The 23,866-nt window shown below is 37.7% G+C and overlaps 1 protein-coding gene across 1 annotated transcript in view; it reads right to left on the bottom strand.

Annotated features, from left to right (window-relative positions):
- Nucleotides 1–4,304: 4,304 nt before the first annotated feature.
- Nucleotides 4,305–23,866, bottom strand: part of NPR3 (natriuretic peptide receptor 3) — a 47,285-nt gene continuing 27,723 nt past the window's right edge. Inside the window, exons 4-8 of the mRNA XM_053448149.1 lie at nt 19,373–19,508; nt 13,106–13,200; nt 6,987–7,113; nt 5,076–5,164; nt 4,305–4,620 (exon numbers count right to left, since the gene is read on the bottom strand). Of these exons, the coding sequence (XP_053304124.1) occupies nt 4,519–4,620; nt 5,076–5,164; nt 6,987–7,113; nt 13,106–13,200; nt 19,373–19,508 (549 nt within the window). The 3' untranslated portion in view covers nt 4,305–4,518. The remainder of the gene's footprint in view (nt 4,621–5,075; nt 5,165–6,986; nt 7,114–13,105; nt 13,201–19,372; nt 19,509–23,866) is intronic.

Raw genomic sequence — 23,866 nt, 5'->3', positions numbered from 1 at the left:
GGCTAAAAAATGGGGTGGGGGGGTGAAAAAAATATCTTTAAATTAGCAGTTGTCAACATTAAATGCAGTTGTAGAAATAACACTGTTTATACATACAGTATTAGATAACCTCTATTGTTAAGATAATTAATCAGACAGACTATTTGTAAGCTGTTAGTACTGAGATTAGCAACAAAGAAAACCATTATCTGCTGAATTAATAAAATGAGTATTTATGCAGAATGTTCAATGCAATTCCAGATGCGATAACTGATATCTACATACAGGATTCTAGACACATCTTGTAACAGTATGTGGGTTTTTTACATTCAAAGACATTTGACATTCGAAAAAAAGCAGAAGATAAGTAAAAGCAGATCCCGTTTCTCAAAGAGAAAGAACGCGTAGGATTTGATCTGATATAAATACATTACATGATTATTTTTCCGACAGCATTTAATACAATTAAAAACTGTTGCTTACTTTCAGCTTTTATGCAGAAAAACAGATTGGGGAGGGGGAGAGGATGAAATCAGGAAACGTTTAAAATCGATACACAACCCGTTACATTCTATCCATTGCATTCTCTTTCACTAAATCTTATTAGAAACAATAGTGGTTTAAGAAAATGGAATACAGCGTTTCCATTCAAAATGAAAAGGCCACAATACTAGAAAATGTGCAAAGCACTTTCTAAATCCCCATGAAATGCATCATGGGCGACACACCTTGTAATTTACACTGCTTAAAATACAGAATTATTCAAATAACAAAATGAGTATATGCTCAGGTTCTACCATAATTTCAAAAAATAAAAGTGACCTCATTTACGATGTTACATCTAATTTAGGTTAAACTAGGGGTAATATTAAACATGAAATTTAAATTTCAAATCTGTTTTTAAGTTTTCAATGTAACAAACAGCTGAGGTTTTATCACAAAGTTTGGGTTTCTAAGTAGACGATCCAAATCTTCTAAAAGTCAAATCATTGATGCTTTGCCAGGGTTGGGTAAAGAGATGGATGATTAGTCTTTCGCTATGGACTTTAGCGGACCGGGGCAAAATTTTGAAATACAACACAGAGTTTTTTTAAAATAAGGGATTCGCTTCATATCCTTACTGATGGCATTTAAATTGGATGTAAATAATACATTATTCCTTTAGTTATTCGGGTCAACAAAATGATTGGGCACGGAAGCAGTTGGGGCAAATCTAGCTCAGTTCACTGCGTTCATGGTTGCATAACATTAAAAATGTATATACAGTTCCATTTTATTTCAGGAAGTATAAAAAATAATACAATTTCCACATTAGATGACATTATATTAGACCATGTAGGCCTACTTTTCTTGCTGGTAGGTAGGTACCTATATTAGGCGTCTGTCAAGGCCATTCTTCAAACAGACAAAACATCATTTAAATATAATCTATATCATTGTGTAGACTTTTTTTTAAAGCATACCTAAACAACGCTACACTTTAGAATTTTAAAATAGTTTAGATTTGTGTGTGACAGGAACAGAACCGGAAAACAGCATTGTTTTTAGTTTTTAAATTAAAAAATGAAAAAAAAAAACATTAAAATAATATGTAGCTGAAAATTTCTTCCAACATTCTAATGCAACCAAACCGTATATTTTTTAGATGGACCAAAAAAAAAAAAGCAGAGAAAAAAAGGAAAAGGATACACTACTAAACTAGGACAACTAGAATATCTAAATCTAATATTAAATTCAATTAAATGAATAAAAAAGCAGAGTCTATTTACAGTTAACACTGATCAAAAATATTCTACTTTGCGTGATGTATAAGAAAAATAGAAACAATGTTTTTCTACAATGTAGAATAAAAATATTTTATAAGGTTAGAGTGGAATGTTCTCTCTAAAAACATAAATTTCTAGGTTATTTTACTGTACACAAATATAAGATGATATTTACACTTTTTTTTATTTCTATTTTATTTTTTTTATTACAAAATTACCTTTTTAATCGCTGTCTACTAAATATTGGTTGTATATAGAAAATTATTAATATAACTGAAAAAAAAAACATTAATTCAAAGCAAACCTTGGATAGGTGTTTAACGCTAATCTAAAAAAAAAAAAAAAAAAGAGATTACAGATTAAAAATAGGCATTAATTCAATAGCAATGCTCCCTTTATGGGCCTATAAAATGGGCCTATAAAATAATTTATTTCAAAATCGTTTCTAGAATATATTATTACATAATGGCCTTTGGTTTAATGATGTCATGGAGGTGACTGTGCTGTTGAGAATACATTTTAATTTTCCTAAGGGTTAACGATAGTAAATCTTGGCAGCACAATACATAAATATGTTCTACATGCCCCAATGTTAGCATTAACACATATTTAAAGTTATTATTTAAGAATATTTAAACCCAATTTCAGAATACGGCCATTAAACGAGATCTTAATTGAAAAAAAAGGACATGAAAGAATTTTTAATTAAACTACCAATAATTTCCACTAAGTATGGTAATCTCAAAAATGCCTCTCGTTTAAACAACTTTTTTTGTTTTCAACAAACTTTTCCTGCACATTAAATTCAAATGAAATACTATAATGTAACAATATTTCATAATAATTCACTTTAGCTTGAAAAATAAATTAAGGTAATTCATTAAACAAATACAGTGCACTAAATATGGGTTAAAATTCTGATTTTTAGCTAGGTACAAACAAAAATAATTAAAAAGATTGATATTTCTTTAATAATTACTTCTAATCTGTAGGTAAGGTGAGAAATATTATAAATAGAACAGAAACGTCATCAATCAGATCAATTTTTTTTTTTTTAAACTCATACTTTCGCTTCACAGACTCGAGTTATTAAACAAATACGAAACTACAAAACAGAGCATGGGGAGGTCATCTTGGGAGTTATTTAATGCATATATTCTGCGGTAATCCCCTCAACAGCTTCATTTGTTTTTTATTATAGTGATATTTTAAGCGTTAGGGATTGTGCAACCGAAAAGCATTACTAAACGGTGAATCTGCTAAGAGATTTGTACAATTACTATTAATATTTGACAGCCCAAAGGGAATAAAACAGGCTCTTGCATTCATAGGTCTCAACAAAAATCACCATAATAAACCTCAACGCTTATGGTACAGATGAGTTATCTTGACATATTTTTTTTTTTATGGCAAGGCATTGCAACGTCCACAGGATCACAGTCAGGGTCTGTGTATTCTTACAGCTTATGATGATAGTAAAGCACTGATGCGTCAAGCGGACAACACCAATGAGATGAAGAACGTCTCAAGCATCAATGCGTTATTGTAATAGTTTTGAGGGTTTTAAGCTTAGAGTGAAAAACTAACTACTTATTTATCTACACTGCTGTTTAAAAATTTGGGTCACTTAGAAATTTCCTTGTTTTTGAAATTACTATTATAGGTGGAAATGGCTTATTTTTAATAGAATATCTTCATAGGTGTACAGAGGCCCTTTATCACTCCCATCACTCCTGTGTTCCAATGGTGGCCCTTTATCACTCCCATCCCTCCTGTGTTCCAATGGTGGCCCTTTATCACTCCCATCCCTCCTGTGTTCCAATGGCCCTTTATCACTCCCATCACTCCTGTGTTCCAATGGCCCTTTATCACTCCCATCACTCCTGTGTTCCAATGGTCCTTTATCACTCCCATCACTCCTGTGTTCCAATGGCCCTTTATCACTCCCATCACTCCTGTGTTCCAATGGCCCTTTATCACTCCCATCACTCCTGTGTTTCAATGGCAACAAAGGCTAATTGATCGTTAGAAAATCCTTTGGCTATTATATTACAGCTAGAAATTTCCTTGTGACCCCAAACTTTTGAACGGCAGTGTTTATATACATATAACTCATTTATGCATAGAAATTGTAGACCAAATTCGATTATATATCAATTACGCATGACTTGTTTAATTTGTACACATATCCCTTACCACTTTACAACTGGCACATTTATGGATTGTTGCAATCTGACCGCACATTTTTTTACAAAAACTGCCAAAAAAGGGAATGATTTATTTTCTTCCATGTTAAAAAAAAAAAAAAAAAAAGTTTCACTGCAATAATTATTGTGCTGTTGCTTCCAAAGCAACAGTAATAATTTTTTTTTTTTTGGGGGGGGGAAAGAAAATTGACACAATTTTTTACAAAAGAAATGTATAAAATATACAAGAATTTAAGAGCATAGGATATGAGTGCAGATCAAATCTAAACCACAAAAGGGACTCCACGGACCAAAGCGCAAAAAAAGAAATAATGATAACAAGCACTTGATGATCAGTCATATCCTATACCCATTTTATACACTTTCATAAGCATTAGTTTGCGTTTCTTTTTTTTCACAAGATGAAAGGCCATGTGGCATAATATGATTAGTAAATCATTCCTGAGTTTCTGATAAAAATAAAACAATAATATGATTCTACTGCACTGAAGAAGCTTCTATTTGTGCCCCGTCGGATACACTGATGTCTTTGGTTGCTTCTTTATAAAGAAAGCGCTCACGTTCCTTTACGCTGCTGAAAAATGGGATCTAATGGAATCTTCGCGAAGCTGTCTGTGTTTCCCGATGTCATCTTGCCGATTTCGTCTCTCAATTGTTATTCTGTATTTCTTTCTGTAGTACAAACCATACAAAATTAGAGTTTGCAGTCCACCTAAGTACATTACATTTGACATTGGATTGCTTGTGCCGCAGTGCCATCCAGTAAAACACGACGCACGTGGCATTGAAGACTTTGTCAAAGGAAGAAAGTATTGTGTGGCTGACTATATGGAATATAGTAACATCCAAAAGGGTACTCAGAATAAACAACCTACAAATCATGCGACTACAATGTAGCAAAGAAATAGCAGTTGGGTGCAATGTGTAAATAATTTAATCAAATCTCAATACATCAAATATTTCATCAAAGGATCGATGCTCCTGCCCTTTGTCCACTCTGCGTATGCATTATGAAATTGGATTAAGTCATTTGCCTTACCTACCCGCAACATAGATTGAAATGCATATGAAAGTGGAAATAAACTTCTGACATCATAAATGTTTGATACTTAAAGTGTATTACTTGCCTAAAAAAGTAGAATGTCATTAACAATCCAGTTCCCAAAAAGGCACCGACGACAATTCCTGTTACTGCCGATTCACCCAGGCCACCTGTTTGGAAGAAGGAGAAATGTCTGCATTAGGTCACAGAAATGAGAAACCGCTCATAAAAGTAGGCATTAAGGCAAATGTTTGAATATGTGGATTGTAGCTTATGAGCTCTTCATGAGACAAAATAGACATATGTTGAGACCAACTATATGGAAATTAGGGGCAAGCTAGGCGATTTCTCCACCAACTCACGTATATACGCTCCTTTTGGCTTGTGCTTCATGCGTGTATTGTCTATACCTTGCCTAGAATGATGCCCTCTTTACGACCATTAGTGGTGGAAGGCAAATCATAAAACCACATCAGAAGTCTATTGCTAGTCTGCTTTTTCTCATTTTGGGTCATTTTGTTCTCGCATCATATTCATCTTTCTACAACAAAAGCTTTTATTCTCTTTCAGGAGACTGTATTATTGAATGCATTAAAAAGATCTGTTTTTTTTGTCCATTCTCTCACTCAATAATTAAGGGACAAAGCTTCATCTATATTATTAGAGACTCAACATGCATTCATCTTTCATCGAGTTCCAAAAAAACCCCCCATGTGATCGGGGTTGTTAATGTATTCTATTACAATGCAACGTGATGTTCTCCTCTCTGGCACTCAAAGGGTTATGCAGAACTAATTTTGCCGATGAACCCGGCCTTTGGTGCGACACACCTATTTCGCATTAGGGCCATTCGTTCGATGCGAACTGTAACCAAAATAATTAAGTTCAGATTTTTTTTTCATTTAATCCCAAATAAGTTGGCAGGTTCTCCGGTCGTTCTCATTTAAAAAACATACTTGCTCGGCTCGACAAGGGCAGGCTGCCTGCTACGCCTGGATGATGAGATATTGATTTATGAAAACATGGCAAGAGCAGGTGCAACATTTTATCCTCTCGTTCGAATAGCTGTTAAGATTTTAATTAAAGGTAATTGACTTTGGCGCCGGTATACAAATGGGTGTGAAATTTCCTGCATCCTATTTTAAAGGGGAATTGTCCCGCTTGCCAAAAATAGCACGTGAAATGGAACCTGCGATCTGTGCTTTTGGCAGATGGGATTATTGTTACCAGACCTCCACGGATTTGCAGCGGTTCCCGGCGGCTTAAAAGAATGAAAAGACCGCACGGTGACCATTGCGATCCTTCCATACATCCAGTAAATACAGCTGAAGACTCCAAGGTTCCACTGCTTTTATGTGCTCAAATCATTAATTTACATGAAACGCAGACCCCGGAATTACAGGATCAAAGTGCTTCTGAATGTCAGACATTTTTATGGTCTTACTCAGCTCATCGAGCAAGTAAACCGGGGGACGCATTCTAATTCTAAATCACTGTTTTGCATGCAAGCTTGGGGCAAACTTATGAAGTCTTTGGCTGTATAGCATTAACCTTTTTTTGGGGTAGAATGAGGTGTTTCTTTGCCTAAGGGATTTACTTTCATCCCTATGGATTACAATTTAAAAGCACTTCTAACATCACTGGTGAAGCATTTTATCTCAGACATTTGTTTATAATCTATAATTCTTTGATTTTTCATTCTTTAAAATAATAATAATAATAAATAATAATCACAGGAGTGAAGGGTATGTAGACATACACCATAGACATACCTGGTGGAGATCACCTGGAGCTGCTTCCCTGGTGCTATCTCCAACCTCTTATAAAACATCTGAGTATCATCTATGGATACCCCCAAGACGTACAACTAAAACTGCAATAAGAAGTCCCCCTAATTTCTCCAATTTCATTGAAGGAACCCCCCCCCCCGGTTTCTTGGAACTCAACCATCTTTTAGAAAAAAATAAAAATAATAATATTTAGAAAACTTACAGGATTTACATGTATTTCCTTGATCCATTTTGGGGTACTCAATTTTTAATCTCCCGTGACCCCAAGGAAGCTTTACATTTGGCCGCATTTCAAAATGTCCTTGAATTCCATAATAGTCTCCGATGACCTGAATAAAAAAAAAAATAGATGAAAACGGTTTAAAAATGTCCTTTTTAATTTTATAATAATAGGAACGCATTTCAGTGATATATAAAACAATAAGGGTAAGTACTATAATAATTATCCCAAACCCTATTGAACATATATATAATGCTTTTTCTTATCTATATTTTGGGGGGGCATTTTTAGCACTTTAATTGCGTGCAAGTGCAAAATGAAGGTTAATATGAATCAAGAAGGACTAAATGATAAAAGAGAAGAACCAAAACGAAGACAATGCCGGCCAGGATAAGATACTCAAAGCTCTACTTGATTCTAGCCACAAGCTTTGTTTATCTGAGCAGCTGTTACGGTAAGAAGCCATGAAAATAGTCCGTAGCACTTAAACTTTATAAAACATACAAAGATATACAAGATATAGATATGGCAGGACAGACGGCCAAGCTTCAACCTCAACACGGTCTAAGAATGGCTGCTGTGACCAACAGGTTGTCCTTTGAAAATATAAAAACCTATATTTTCCATTAAGAAAGTCATTTTGTGCCATAGCTTTCAGCATGTTCACAGACTTATCTATATTACTGCAATCCATAAATTAAGATGATAACCCTACGAACCGCAGATATTTTGTGCAACGCATTCCAATACACCCATTTAGAGGTTAAAAGCCTCTCTCTCTCCTTTTTTTTTTTTTTTTTTTACAAGGAATTCAGACTAATAGGACTGCCCTTAAAAGACCAGACTTATTGGTTATGCGGAGCCTGTATAAACATCACCCTTATCACAAAAGCCTTATTAAAATTTGTATTTTTTTCTTCCAAAGCCTAGTGCCCCTGTGTGTTACAGACGCCATACTGGCGTTGGCTTAATGAAATGCAGTCTCCAGCTGTTCATTTAAGGTCTGGAATATTACTAGCATATCAGATTGTTCTCAGATCTCGGCGTATTATGCGAAACCCGCGTGTTTATGTGTGATCGCAATGCAGCAGAGATTTTGAGAGATTTCACTAAGAAACGCTGAAGTTTCGTGCCATTGCAACAAAAACAATAAATGACGTCGAAGGAAAGAAACTCCCCAAGGGATAAATTAATCGTACGTGGTTTTTGATCATTGCCTGTCGTTTATTTTCTATGGGACGCCATACAGATCCGTCCTAAAAATGTTTAGCGGTCAACAACAAATTGTAAAATAAGGCAACTCATTGTTTGAGATGAAAAACTATTTTCTCTATCGGGATTACTACCTGCGCTGGCGACATCTGCTCTACTTTGACACACATTGCTTCATTTGCAGAGTCAATAAGGAAGGGACACTCACGAGGAAGATATTTCTGTTTGTAAAGTGTATTGTGTACATTGTTCCTTACACAAATAAGGAACGTCTGCACCACTTAATTCATGGTCTGTACTTTTAGCTTTAGAATTTAACCCAATACTTGAAAAAGATAATGTCAAACGCACTGAAATTGGGTTGCAAGCTCTTGGGGCTACTTTGGTTCCAACTTCTGAAGACACCTACGTAGTCTCGAAAGCTTGCAACCCAATTCAGTTAGTCGATAGGGTATCGTTTTTACCAAAATCTTTTCAATACGGCCTAAGGTGGTGGAATTATACACCTCTACTAAATGGGGGGTTCTTTGAGTGTGGAAATAGAGTAAAAAGTAAGAAGGCCCCGTCCTGATCTTACCAATGTCCCTGCAAGGCATTTTCAATGTTGCAGAAAAGCGATTGAGGGCAATAACGAATATCAGGTATTAACTGCCCCTAATAATAGGTACCAAAAAAACATCAGTGCTTAATACCCCACTACCTAAATGCTGTAGATCCAGTGAAATATTATCAGGAACACAAACGGTAGATATGAATGTTATTAGAATAGGATAAATAAGTAACATTGAAGCATTTATACATTATTTATCTCAAATGCCAGTTCCATTTTAGTTACTATTGTATGTATCACTGGTGTTCCTCCTCTATCCTCCTCACATTCTCCCTATCACTCAACCCCAAATGTAAAAGATACAAGTATTCAAAGCCACTTTATGTGCCACGCTAGCGGCATATTAACTTTTGCACGTTGATCGTATCACCGCTACCCTTTTCTCTTTTTAACGATGCGGTGCATAAAGTACTTTAAAAGTAGGTTAAAAAAAACGACTAGAATTATCACGAAACTAGCCAGTAGGTGTCTCCACAAGGTCATTATCTGTAGAATTCTGCCTGGTGGGTCTACGCTACACAGCAATCAACAGAAAAAAAAAATATATCGTCAGATAGTGGCCGACCAAAAGTTCAAAAAATTAAAAAGTAAATAAAGTTGACATTTTTCCTATATGTGAAAAATATAGTGAATGTAATTGCTAAATATGACACTAGATTTTATTATTCCAAATTCTGTCTGTGGCTTACTTAACTAAACTGTGGTTGCAGCATGTTTAAATTGTGGTAGGAACATGTCCATGATTAACACAGAAGGGTACTGTGCTACCAAAGTGTGACTGATCCTTAAGTAATCAGAATTTAATGATAATATTTCAGAATCTGATTCCATTTCGTAAAAACCCCTAGAACACATGGATTGTTTGTATTTTATTTTTTTTTCTTTGGCATATTTTCCCATAAGAATGTCAATTATGTGAGAGCACTTATAGCCAGACAGCCAGCCAGCAAAATTTCTGGGGTTTATCAAAACACGTACGGTTTTTACGACAATAAAACATGTTTATTGCTCATAAAAAAAAATTCTTAAATGGGTTCTGTTTGTTTTTTTTTTTTTTGGTCTGAGACTGAGTAATATTATTTCAAATCTACATTATTATTTTATTTATACGGCACCAACCATTTACACAGCGATTCTAACAATACGGAGACAAAGACAAACCGATACATTAGGTAAAGAGGGTCCTGCTCGAAAATGTAACATTATAGGACATAGATGTGTCCATACCAGAAATTCTGCGTTTACATCAAGTGCATCTTGGGTAAACTTAAGAACAAGAAACTATAGGCTTATAATATGGTAATTTCCATCAAAACCAATACTGAAATTAATACTCTTCTGGATCACATAAGGAAACGTGTTAAAGTGTTTCTGCACTCGGTACAAAATCTGAGGAGGACTCACCACTCACTTATGGCTTAGTTTTGTTAGCGTGAAACATGTAAGGCCTTTGTTGGTCCATTTCTACTCCTGTATTAGGTGAATATAACAATGATGTCATAAATCAGGGGAATCAATGAACGTTGCACAGAGAGTTGGTCTTTCTGTTCTGCCGAGTTGATGTACGTTTAATTAACACACCACCGAGTTCCTTTCAACATCGACTCAAGCACCCAGTGATACAGTTTTCACATATATGTTCTGGATAAATGAGCACCATACAGCACGAAGGGCTGAGTCAGCCATGTTGGATTTAGTTACCTGCAACCTTGAGGTTAAAATAGTTAGTACAGCTGGCACTTTAACCGACAGAGATACGCAACACTCAAGGATAACAGTCCACCTGTTGTAACCAAAGAATAATCACCTCTGGAATAAAATAAACGCTGCCTTGAACACGAGATGAACTAAGGTGAAAACTGTTATGCTTTTGAAACCTTATTTTTACTTCTAAAATCTAATACTCTGTATTAATCACTTTTAAAAACATCTATTCTGTCTGAGCCTCCGCTGTTTGTTTAGTTTAAGCTGCCAAGCAGGCTGGCAATGTTTTTATTGATGGAGGCATACTGACCCGGATATCAGCACAATGATCCCGGATTTACGGGACACACTTTAATCTTTGCTTCCTGTCCTATATGTAAGAATGGCGTGTGAAGTCATCTGGAGATGAGCACTGTTTGTTCATAAGGCATGTTCAGGATGTCAACAACCGATTCTACCATAAGGCGCACTTGCGAAGAAACATATTTGTACTGCAGAGGTCCAAATGTTCCAGATGAAAAGTTAGTCCACCCCAATTCTGACAATGCCAAGCTGACTTTCACCAAGATGCTATGTATTTTCAGGGTCTTCTATTTTAGGGAACTTCCACCATTTTTATGACTAGGATCAGACAGTGATTAAATTCTATTTAGGAAGGGGTTTCATAGCACTGCATACCTCTGGCGCTGCCTTAGACCTGGTCCAAGGCCTTGTTTACGCCATGTTCTCCCAGAGTACTGGGATATGACAGACCCTTTGAATGAAATGTATAAACACCTCTGATGGTGCGGTTCAGGCCTCCAGAGTGTAAATGGGCCAGTTGGGGGGATCAGTTGGGGAGCACCAGGGTGCCTGATCACCCAAGTTGCTGAGCATTGCCATAAATATGGTGTTTGAGCAGGGAAAGTCACCAAAATATCACATTGGAGTTTATTGGAGCAAAATGAGATAAAAACAGGGTTGTATATTACTGTGTGGGTTTTATTTTCAAGGAACTTCTTTAACTGTTAACTGCAAATTGTTGACTGGCAGGTCAATACTACATATACATATATATATATATATATATATATACACGTGTCTCCTCAGTGCTCTAAAGCGGTTGAAAGTACAGGGCGCAGCGTTGTGTCGTCTAACCTCTCCTGGAAAAGTGGGCCTAGTTTCCTTTAAAACGTTCTTTTGGTCAATGCAGAATACAATCTTAAAATATTTGCAATTCACCAGCTATTGGGTTACTTGCAGACATTCATTCTGCCTTTGTTAAGAAGCAGTAATGTGTGGAATGTACTCACTTTAATGCCTTTTTTGTACCGTGAAGCTATTTAGAGGAAATCTTTCGTAGTCTCGAGTAATCTTTAATATAATTCATGGTATCAGATCCGCAAAAGGGTTTGGCTCACGTTTGCCTAGAATTCCCTAATGTTTAACAATACAACGGAGGGAACTTACTAAGTAAAACAAATTCAATTACTTTAACATTCCAAGTAATATCACAAATTAAATCAACGGCCGTTGAGAACAGTACAAGTTTTGCCGTCTTGACGCTTGGTAAATCTCGAGGACTATGGAGCTGGTCTAGTGCCAAGTGAACATTAAACTTTAAACTTCTTTAAGGTCATTTGCGGAATCTGCGAGCACAGTTAACCCTCTGAGTGTAACGGAGTGGAAATTATTGGACATGAGTTAAAAAAAAACAAAGGACCCCAGTAGAGCCCGCTCCCGCGGTTTTTAATCCCGTTCCCGCCCGCTCCCGCAATGTGGGTGTTCCGCCACCGCCACCGCCACATTTGTGGCCAATCATGCCCGCCTCCTTACCTGATTTCCTGCGCAGTCCCGTGCGGCTGCCCTCGAGTTGTTCCCTTACGGCGTCTCTTCTCTTGCTCCGCCCAGGAACAAGGCGGAGTCACAGGAAGTGACGTCACATCACGTGACTCCGTTTTGCTCCTGGCGGAGCAAGCTAGGAGACGCTGTAAGGGAGCAGCAAGGAGGCAGCCTTGCGGGATTACCGGGACCCGCAGGTACAGTGCCTGACCGCCCGCTCCCGCCCGCAGCCCCAGCAAGACCGCCCGCAAGTTTTTTGGGACCCGCGGGACCCGCCTCCCAGTGCAGTCCTCTAGACCCCAGCATGTGACCCAGGTGCCAAACACTGCTTGCTAAATCTTGTTTTGATTCTTCATCGAGTGCATATGATGATATATTATAAGGCTGAAACAACAACAGCGTATTATAATACTTATAGCATCGCCCCCTCTGTTTGACATAAGCGCCGCCTCATTTCGAGAATCATACCCTAACCTTGTCATGGAAGGTGTTGTTTTACTCTGTTTAACTTTGCCCCAAGAATATTTTTTATTGGAAACCCTTAATCGCCATGTGCCACAAAAACAGGCACTGATAGGCTGTTGCCATGTAAACTGAACATGTTTCTTAAAGGTTCCTGTATGGTTTTTATGTGATACAACCTTAAAAAATAATAATAAAAATAATTAAATAATACATTGGCTGATCTGCTAAGGTTTATTTATGTGGCATATTACAAAGTTTTATTAATGTAAATCTTCTTGTCTCTCCTTACCTCCTGTGTACCTGCTTCTGGATCTGTCATCGCAATGACTGAAAAATCCCCGTATCGATCCCCATTGGCATCGATAGACACAGGTCCGGCGATACCTAAGGAATGGCATTTAAAGAATTAGAAAGTTCATCGGTAACACTACCACCGAGTCCAAGTTAAACAGAAACATGAGTCGACAGATTTTTACAGACCAATACAACAGGAAACCTCATACCATGTTTATGTTGGCATCCCCAAATATATTTCATCCTTTTATCTGAATTCCTACAATCTAAACACTGCTTCGCATACATTAGCACATTTGCATTATACATTTGCACAGAATTGTTGAAGCACTTGCCTATAATATCGAGCAAGGCAAATAAAAAATAGACATTAAGAGAAAGTAAAAAAAAATAATTTTATTTTAAAGCCAGAGGCTCAATTTCAGCTAAATAATAGACAAAAACTAACTTGATGCACATGATACCCCAGCAGGTACAACGTGCAGAATCCATTGCGATCCACCATACATTATATCTCCTATTCTTTGAAGTGTCCAAAAAGGATTAGCCACGGGTCTTCACCAAGACGTTTAATGTAACATTGTGACCCATTGATAGCTAGTTACGTAAAGGAATAAAGCATTTAGAATAAGAACGATGCATTGCGTTTAGACAATTTCTATACATATGGCTGTGAGTTTAAAGGCTGTAGATAAACTCATACCCAGCAAACATTCTCAGCTCCTAGAAAACACATGGCAGGTGCGACATATTAAAGAAAAGAAACAACATTTTACTCTAGACAACTTTAAAATATTTAGATAAGAGCAGCTCGGGGGGCATTACTCCTCTGCCCCATCCTTTGCAAGGCCTCCCATGTTAAGTTTTGTTATTACTCTAATACATTACATCATATTTCTGCTCTATGTGAGTTATGTGACATATTACTAGCAGTTAATCGTCATACCTGAGAACCTCATATTTGACCCGGAGTCTCCGGGTGACGCACTGCTTCCCCAGGACTCCGGGTCAGTTTCATGTCCTTTTACATCAACATTCCGCCAACTCCCCACCCATTCAAGATTCTCTGAAGTAGCGTTCACCGTAGCCAACCATTGGAAGTACATCTGTATGAATTCCAGACTATTTGTTCCTGCTTTGCGTTTAATATCGACACAACTACTTCCGACTTGCTGACTATATGCTCCATTTCCTAATACAATGTCATTTCAGTTAAGCTCAGTAAGTTCAGTAAGTATCATTAGCACAACAACTGAGACACAGAATGTTAAAAAAACCAATCTTTCAACCATAAACGGTATTTAACCAGGACAAGCGAAAACATATAGGCCAGTATACTTTTTGCTGGACTTGAAAACCATTCATGGTTGAAAACATGGTCTACTAACATTATTTAAATGTTGGTCTTTTGATGTTGTAATTTTACATAGTTACTCTTCATCATGAGCCAGGAAACAGAAGAAAATCCATTAAGGAACTGTATGGATGCTTGTGAGGAACAAACCCAAAAGATGGGTGACAGCTATACGAGGGGACACTCTATAGGGTATACGAGGGGACACTCTATAGGGTATACGAGGGGACACTCTATAGGGCGCGGAGTGGCTGGGAAGACTTCATGTAATCCAAAGAAACAGCAGAGCAAAAAGAGCACTTATTGACATTCTTCCTGGTTATGACCGGGCTTCTTCTTGTCCGACCTTATGTTTGCAACTTGATTACAAACCCGTGCTGCCCATCATTGCCTACCTCTCACCCTGTTTTTGCATGCTTGTTAGAACTTCACCCGTGACTCCATGACTCCTCTTTGTCGCATCGAGTGCATTCAAATACTTATTTCATTTTTCACAACTCATAACAAGTTTTTTTTTTTTTTCTATAATTTGTGGTTTTAGCATAACTTCGACCATACAATTCTTTGCACAATTTACCCCTTTGGACGACACGTAAAGCTGCTGTAAATGACATTGCACGTTTTTCGCATGCTGAAGCTGTGTTGACTTAATAAAACGAGCTTCCAGAAATGTCAAGCCTATTTTTCTTCTTGGCATGAAAATGAAAGTTAAATAACAACTCCCTTCAGTAATATAAACACATAATAAGCTAACAGTCACCTCATCAGCTTCTAGGAAAATGAATTATATCTCACCTATTTCAGATACAGCGCTGGTAGCCCTGGCTATAGATGGAGGCTAATATTGAGTATTCCGATACAGTTTACTTTAACATAGTTATGTAGTAAGGCGTTCCTTTTCATGTAAGCGATTCTAGCGTGGCTGACAATGTTTCGAATGTTCCAATAATAAGGTACACAAGAAACATTATGTAAACGACTTAAAGGGGAATTATGACCTCATTATAAGACATGTTAATTGCATATGACATGGTAAGGAATTCTGGCATGACACTCCCTTGGGGTAAACGTGATGGCTAATTTATATGCAAAGACTGACAAGTTACCGCACCGCTCACGTAATTTCGGGACAACATAACACGGTGCAAGAAGAAAGAAGGATTATTCGGCAACCATGAGAAACAAGCATGCTACGGGGGACTTAGAAGGGAGGCCTATTCACGTGTTACACGCCCGCCGACGGCTTTATCTAATGCGAAATGCATAAGGTGCAACGTGGCAACTCTTATACATACAACATGTATATTATATTATATATATATATATATATATATATAGGCACTATTCAAATAACGATAAGGTCTATTGGGATTTCAGCCTCATGATTCTGGACCTTTATCCACATTTCAGGTATAGGGGTTTGCTTGCGTTGGAGGCAACTGGCTACTCGCAATTAAGCATTCTGGGTCACTGATGAATGTTTTTTTTTTTTGTTTTACTTGAATATTTGTTCCACATATATATATAACCACTGGGATGTCTGGAATGACTAGGACTTTACACACCACATTAAGTGGATCTTTTCTGTGTCCTTTTACATATGTTTAATATATAGTCTGTTTCTTAAAATGGGAATGGAATTGGATGGGCCTGGTTGTGTACGTCAAGTGGGTTTCAAATGTTTTACTAAACCAAAAGATATTAGAACATGTGTATGTAACAAACTTTAGCGGAACTAAATGAAACCGAAAAGATTGGTAGCCTCACAAGCTATCCGCTTTACATAGGGACTATAAAGCATGAATGTGGGCCACACAGTCTTTATAATGAATTCAAAAAATGAAAATTTGTATAAAAGTAATATTTATTGGAGTGTAATGAAAACAAAAAAGACACAACTATATGCAGATTAAAAAACAAACAAACAAAATAAGCTACTAGTAAGGGAAAGGAAACTAGGTGCACGCTGGCAAATATTGGGCTTTATGTATAGAAGGCGATTTTGGTGTTAATTTTGTCAAAACAGCTTTACGAAAAGGGCATTCAACAGACTGTGACTGCTTTTCGAGCATCCGCTGTTTCATTACAATGGCGATAAGACCATTTTTCAAACTTTGCACCAGAATCATGCATAAGCCTAAATGTGTATTATATTCTCTGACCATTTATTTTATATATCAGCGTCAGCAGTCTAGACAACATTTGGCACTACAGGAGATTTTGCGGTCATGGAGTATTTCAGTACCTGCATATAAATAAATGATATTTCCAAGACCACAACTGGAGTAAGGGCTACTTGTAGTGAAAAGATCTCAGTGGGTGCTGATAAAATCTATTACTAGTAGCCTCAGGTGACCTGCTGGGAAGCAGTGAGTTTCAGATAGTCTTACAGTGAAAGGGGACATAATGTTGGTCTACAATAAGCTGTAAATCACAAATCACCTTCCTCATTCAAGAACTTTCAAACGATATGCTGTCAAATTGCACTAGTCTCCCTATATACCTGGGAACTCTCCAGGCGTCTCCCGGAGACTCTAGGTGAAGCGCCGTTTCTCCAGGTCACTAAGGTAGAATATCAAGGTCGCAGGACCTGCGTTGCTGCACGGCACATTCCCCGACCACTTCCCCATTAAATACAGCGTGTGTCCCGCAATGTCGGTGGGACTGCCCGCAACGTCAGCGGGGCCACCTACCCACGACGCCAGTGGGACCTCCTACCTGCAAAGGTGCTCCGGGTAGCTGGAGCCAAAAAGTTCCCAGGTATGGACATTAGAACAAAACTATTCATGGCAAATAAAAAAAAAAAAGAACCTGATGGCCTTACTCCTTCATACAGTAGACGTTGTTGGCCATTATTTTTGTTCAAGAGGGTTCTATATTAGTCACAGAAGACAGAGGGGTCTATACTCTAAAGTAGAGAGGGTATTCTACAGGAGAACTGTGTTTTTAGTTACCTGAATTCATTATGCACTATGAATGGCCGACCCCCTGCAAGAAGCGCTGAGCTGGCTGTGGATATTGCATTTTTCAATAGGTAAGGTATCTTTAAAAAAAAACTCACCAGTTTAAGCACTATGCAGGGCCAACTTGGGCCTTCTTGCAGAAGAAATGGCCGGGATTGGCCTTTTTATAATGCATAGAGAAGTCATTAGCCGTAATAGATTGTAAGATCACAAGATCAGGGCCCTTTCTTCTTCACCTGTACCAGTATATCTTAATGTGTGTTAGTGTCGGTATAATTTTTTTCTATTGTCAGCTATTGATACATTTTTATATGTCCCTATTGCAGTAGTGCTACAAAACCTGCTGGGTTTAAATAAATGTAACTTAATATACAGAGCCTGTATCATTACTGATGGCGTTTGAGTAAAGAAGTAAAAAGAAAACAACCCCCAAACAAATATCCTTAACCCCTTAAGGACAATGGGCGGTCCCAATACCCATTGAAAACAATGCATTTTGAGCCCGTACATGTACGGGCTTTGTCATTAAGGGGTTAATATACTCCTTTTGAGCATTGTTTTACTTTTCTAAGACGGCTGTGCTTTCTCCTTATCTTTGCTCACACTGCTGTCTTGTAAGGACTGAAAAGGTTAATAAATAAAATGTAAAACTCGTAGCCTAACTTGGAAAGCTGGTCCGTTATCCAAAGAAAAATCAAATGAATTTCCCCTGCTTGGAGCTCCTTCGCCTTATATCCTGGTATTTCATCAAAGGACGATGAGCATATGGAACAATGGATGGATCTAATAAAGACACCCTCTGTTTGTTTATACAGAAAAGATTCCATGCGAAGACTGTTCTCATGCCTTTCGAGATAAGCATACGGACTATTACATAAGACAAAGGAAAGCTTAAAAAATGCCAGCTATGAAAAAACATTGGTAGTTTGGTTTTTATCAAAGCTTGCCCTTAACAATAACAAATAAGAGAATGGGGGAAAAAACGAGCTATTGTCATTGTATAGATTAAAGGAAACCTGATGTGCTGCTGTAATGTTTTGTTTATTGCATAAAGCAGCGTGAGCGCAGTTCCTCCCTGCCCTAAAACTGTTGTATTTGGCTTCTTTCGGGTATTTTAATGCAAACCTTCATGCCCTGGATTGTCCAAGTTTGAAATATTCGCATGTTGACATATTAAACAAAACAGAACAAGGCACTCTACAGCTTGTCCATATTTGGTACATATTTCAACAATGGCCATTATAGGTTATAAAAAAAAGCTATTTTTGAGATAATTTAAAGAATGAGTATTCTCTGTTGAAGATGCTTTGGGTATACCTAGTGCAGGGCTTCCTCCTCACCCCCTATGGTCCCCGAGAGACCTTTTATAGGGTCTGAACAACCAAGCAGACAGAAGGCACAACGTGAAATCTGGATGCATAGAACAGAACTAATCATTGCCAGTCTTACCATGCAGGCAACTTGGGCGGCTGCCTGGGGCAATGAGCTGGCAGGGGCGTTCGTGAAACTCCATTAGCATTCAGGAAGAACTGACCAGATACATAATTTGTCCATTGTGCCAAACTAAAATAGTTTCCTAGTGTCTCTTTTTTGGAGGGAAAGTCCCTCTTTAAGACACAAATTATTTTCTCTTATCTTTTCTAGGCGCTGCCAATGTTTGCTGGGTGTGTATATAAAAAAAACAGCAGGAATGGGTGTATACATTAAATTGTGTAATTAAATACATTAGTTGTCTTTTAAATTATATACTTGGCTTCATAAATAGCTATCAATATGTTACAAAGTCTCATAAAACTACTTCCAGCCACACTTCAAACAAACACCCCATCCTTGACCAACTGAAATGTACTAAAGGAACTCCCAACAGACTACAGCCGGTTTCTAAGTTTGCCACCGGGGAAAAATTCTATTATATTTTATAATATCCGGCACGATTGTCTAATACCTTCATAGGTTCTGTTCCACATCCGATGGACAAGTTTCTCTCCATCCTTCTTGCTGAATCCACTCTTAAGTATTTCGTGTAAAGCCAGGGCATAAAGAATAATGCCGTCATGGAAGCCTTCCACAAACATATTGACCTGAAAACAGAAAAAGGTTTAGGCAAATGTAATCAGGTGGTATTTTCCTACGTTGTCCACAGTAGCTGTAAACTAGCAGCCATTATTATTCTTCCCCATTAAATGCCCCCCCGATGTTCCCCACATTCAGAAATTGATCGTTTCTGACAGCATTAGAATGGGCTGAGATTCAAAAAGTGGAAAGATGGGATTTTTCCTGGCAAGTAGTTTTAATAAATATACAATTATTTAAAAAAAATACATTTTGTTGGAGCAATCTTTCTGCTGTAGGTCATCTTAGGAAATCAGGGCAGTCAGGAGATTAGCTGAGAATAAAGTCTACGTTCAGCCGATCGCTATGTAAAGCTAAATTATCTGTTTAACCTATGTTTGAGCTTCGTAGAAGTTTAGCTGCTAAATAATTTGCAGTTTTTACATGATAAAGTTGTATAATTTTTTGGCAGCACTCGAGAAATCTCGTGGACTTAATTGAGTATCATGAAGGCCACCATTGCCCATCTTGTAGAAGACGCTAGATATTAATACCAGGAGTGTTTAAACGCATCCCATGGAGTCATTGCTACAAAGTATACCAGCAAGGGCCTGTAAGCTTTAACTTAAAAGGCACAACAATAGACTTGGTAACATTAAAAAACACAACCTATATAACGTAAAAGGAAAGCCTTATATACATACACACTGAAACCCAATATTCTCCAAATGATTATGTTTTATAATTCGTATTGTGGAAGGGGTAGATGTGTTCATTTAGTGATGGCTCCCACTCTCCGTCTGCTAATTCTGGACCACGTTCAGCATATCAGCATATATTACACAAGTAATAAACTGTCTACATTGCATTATAACCGTAAGGCTGCCAGGAAAACTGTCTCCCGTCCTCTACGGATTCTGTGTTAAGCAAATTACATGGGGTACATAAAATGTTAGAATCCAAATTAGAGTGAAAAACAACTCAAATTAGGTTGCATGGTGGCTGTAGAAGAAGGGAAGTCAATAGACAATTCCAAAGATTGTGGAAACACCACTTCTAGCTATTTTGACTACCCCAGTTGGCGAAGGGGAGCTTGGCAAATTGGTCATTATTTAGTAAATGTGCAAGCGAAGCTGTGAGTATTTTTATTCTGAAACCTCATTATACACTAGTATGGTAAGCTTAAAATGAAAAAGGTTTAAAAATCATGTATTTATATGGTTTTTCTGTATCCCGATGGAGTAGTTACATTCAGCTCAGCCCACTCGGCTCCCGAAAAGGGCCGCATCCATTCCCTCTGGCTTTATTTTCCTAATTTCCCCATACGATTAGGATGGAAAAAGGCGGCCCATTGGAAATGTTCCCTGGTATCTACGCGATTGTCTCTATCCCTGATAGCTAAGCAAATGTGAGGGTCATTTTTTATTGTTATTGGCAAAAGTGTTAAGGCTTACACCCGAAAAAATACAGTTTGTCTATTATTTTAAGAACAAAGCCTACACGGCGGGAAAGGACACAGATACGTACCTCTGTCTATACCTGCGCTACTGATTCAGCTATAACAGTGTATATATATATATATATATATATATATATATATATATATATATATATATATATATATATAAATGTTCTGCCTATAAGAAGCCCTCTTTATAACCTGTCACAAAATACCTGTTCAGAAGACCACTAGCAACAACCTTTAAAAGCATGTTTTCATGGCAAAAATTCAGTTGCTGCTGCACGTTCTTTAAGATAAGGTTTTGTTCGTTTAGAAGCGTTCTATCCCTATCTCAGAGATTCAGCCCTTCCTCCGCAAAACTGTGCACATATCATACGGGCTTCCCTGTCTTATTAGTGGATCTGGTACGTGGCCAACGCTGATGACGTAGGCGAGTCTCTGCCGAACGTTCTCAGGGAATGGTGATGACAACACAAGATTCCATTTGCAGAAAGTAGGAGAACGCCAAGTCACAGCAAGACACGTTGATATAACTCGAGGAGTTTACAAAAACACAGCAAGAGAGGGGAAAGCACACGCATGTATACTGATTTTCCATTAGTGATCCAAGTCAGCTTCCTTCCTAACTTCATATGAAGACAAAAGGTGAGGTGAAGCAAAGATGAGGCTACACTTAAGGGTCGGCAAACATGGACACCACTGTGGAAATCATAGTTGCCTAAAGGGGTATTAAGTGAAATTCCTGCCGTAAAGCTGGTTACTGTCTGCCCCTGACTATAATCTGAGGTAGGATCCTGCTTGCGTTAAGCTTCATCCTGCAAAATTCTGATACCAGAGCCAGAAACCCTTGGGATTCAAGGGACATTCCAGCCAAAATATGCAATTTAATGCATATGATCGCTGAGTGGTTTGGGGACTTCTGCAGGGCCCCGCCATTAGCATTTGCTCTTTACCTAGCACCCCCCCCATTTGCCATATAGGTGTTTGGCCAAGCACATCCCCACAGCCAATCGGTGATGCATATTGCCTATTTAGGAATGCATATTCGAGTACATACAAAGTACTTTAACCCCTTAATGACAAAGCCCGTAGTAGCCCGTACGGGCTCAAAATGCATTGTTTTCAATGGGTTTAGGGACCGCCCATTGTCCTTAAGGGGTTAATATGCATTGTTATTTGGCGAGGCAGTCTGGGAGATTATACTGTCCCTTTAACTATGGGGTGACCTCAAGTGAACTTGGGAGATTGATGAGTAGAGCAGATATTAAGTTTAAAACCAGCCAAAAACAATAATTAATGTCAAATATTTTCACTATCGCACATGGAACTAATAATTTTGTTTCACTTCAGTGTTAGTTACCATAATAATTAACCAGTGGCTGTTCCGCTTTATCTTTATTCTTTGTTTGCAGCCTTGCTGTGAGGGGAAGACGATAGCCGCCGCCATTACTTTTGGCTCAAGTTAAAGCCAGGCGTTTGTCACACTGTCAGACTGTAATCAAACACAGCTTTGCTGACACGTCCCTAATGAACATGTTCTCACTTCAAAAGGACATGAAAGTGTGTACTGTTAACTCACATGCCAAAAAAAAAATAAAAAGATTTTGGCAACTGGCGAGTCAGCATAGCTATGACACTAAACATACTGACCTGTTCTACTGGAATAGGAATATAAAATAATTGTTGTTCCTTATGTACACGCATGTATGGGCCAACCTAGAAAATGATGTGAAGTTACATGAGCTTCTCGGACCTGAGAACCCTCTTCTTCACATGGAAAAAGAGTCCATCTGAAAACCCTCTTAGGTGCCTACATCTAACTCTATGTTGGTGCTATAAAAGGTATCGTCTTCAACTAAAGACTCCATCTTTGTTTGGACCAATATGGCTATATGCATTTGTCATATACAAGAGCCTCTGGTGCTGCCCATTTGCCCCACGGAGCACCTAGCCCCACTTTCTCCAGTTTGGTCCTGCTAACTCCCCAACTTTATGAAAATGGACGGTGAGACCTCCAGGGGAGAGGACCTTGGAATTAAATAGTGTGCATACATCACATACAATAAGACAAATCACATTAGTGATCAAACAAACACGCATAATTATATAAGGAGCCAGTGTTTAATATCATTAATGCTACATTGTTTCAGGGGGAACACTTATCAGGCCCCCAAATATCATTAAGTCTCAAACCATCTGAAATTAATTTACATCCGTTGATTAAGATGATTAAGCTCCAAGTTGAAATTTACCCAAGCGATCTAATATTTATATCACCCTTATGGAACAAATATAAACAGGATTTAGGATTTTCAATACATTATGTATTTTTCTGTGTGTTCTGCCATTCAATGTCCCTCTCCTAAAATAAGTGTTTTTTTGTTTTTTTTTGTTTTTTTTTTTACAGAAGTTGTAATTGATTTTAGTGAATTGAATAATTTTTATCACGACGGTGTTGCTATGCAATTTTTTTTTTCCTCGCTGTTGGAGACAAGCTTGTGGTTTGCTCTTAAACTCTGAAACACAATTAGCCAAGCACTCTTGCAGCTGAATGGAACTATTCATTTGTACAAATTATTCCTTAGCAGAGCGTAAAGAAAAAAAATTCGCCTCCATTCTGTTATAGACAGGATAAACACAAAGCCTGCCTGTCATTAATCCTGCCAGTTTGTAGGCCCTTCTGGTGAACCGAAATTTGGAGAGCGATAACAGCGATTTTCTGTGTTAATGTTCTAGATCTGCTATTTTTTAGTAAAGTGGCCAAATCGATATATAAATGTAAAATTTAATATGTATTTTTTTTCCAAATTCACTTTTACTTATGTATAGTAAAATATATATATTTTTTATAATGATGTTGACGATTCTTATTTATATTTTTTTTGTATTTAGAGGCATAAAAATCATAAAGAAAAAGTCCAAGAT

Source organism: Spea bombifrons, chromosome 1 (genome assembly GCF_027358695.1).
Source record: "Spea bombifrons isolate aSpeBom1 chromosome 1, aSpeBom1.2.pri, whole genome shotgun sequence".
Lineage (NCBI taxonomy): Eukaryota > Metazoa > Chordata > Amphibia > Anura > Pelobatidae > Spea > Spea bombifrons.
The sequence above is the reverse complement of the archived record's forward strand: the minus strand, read 5'-3'. Positions and strand labels throughout refer to the sequence as shown.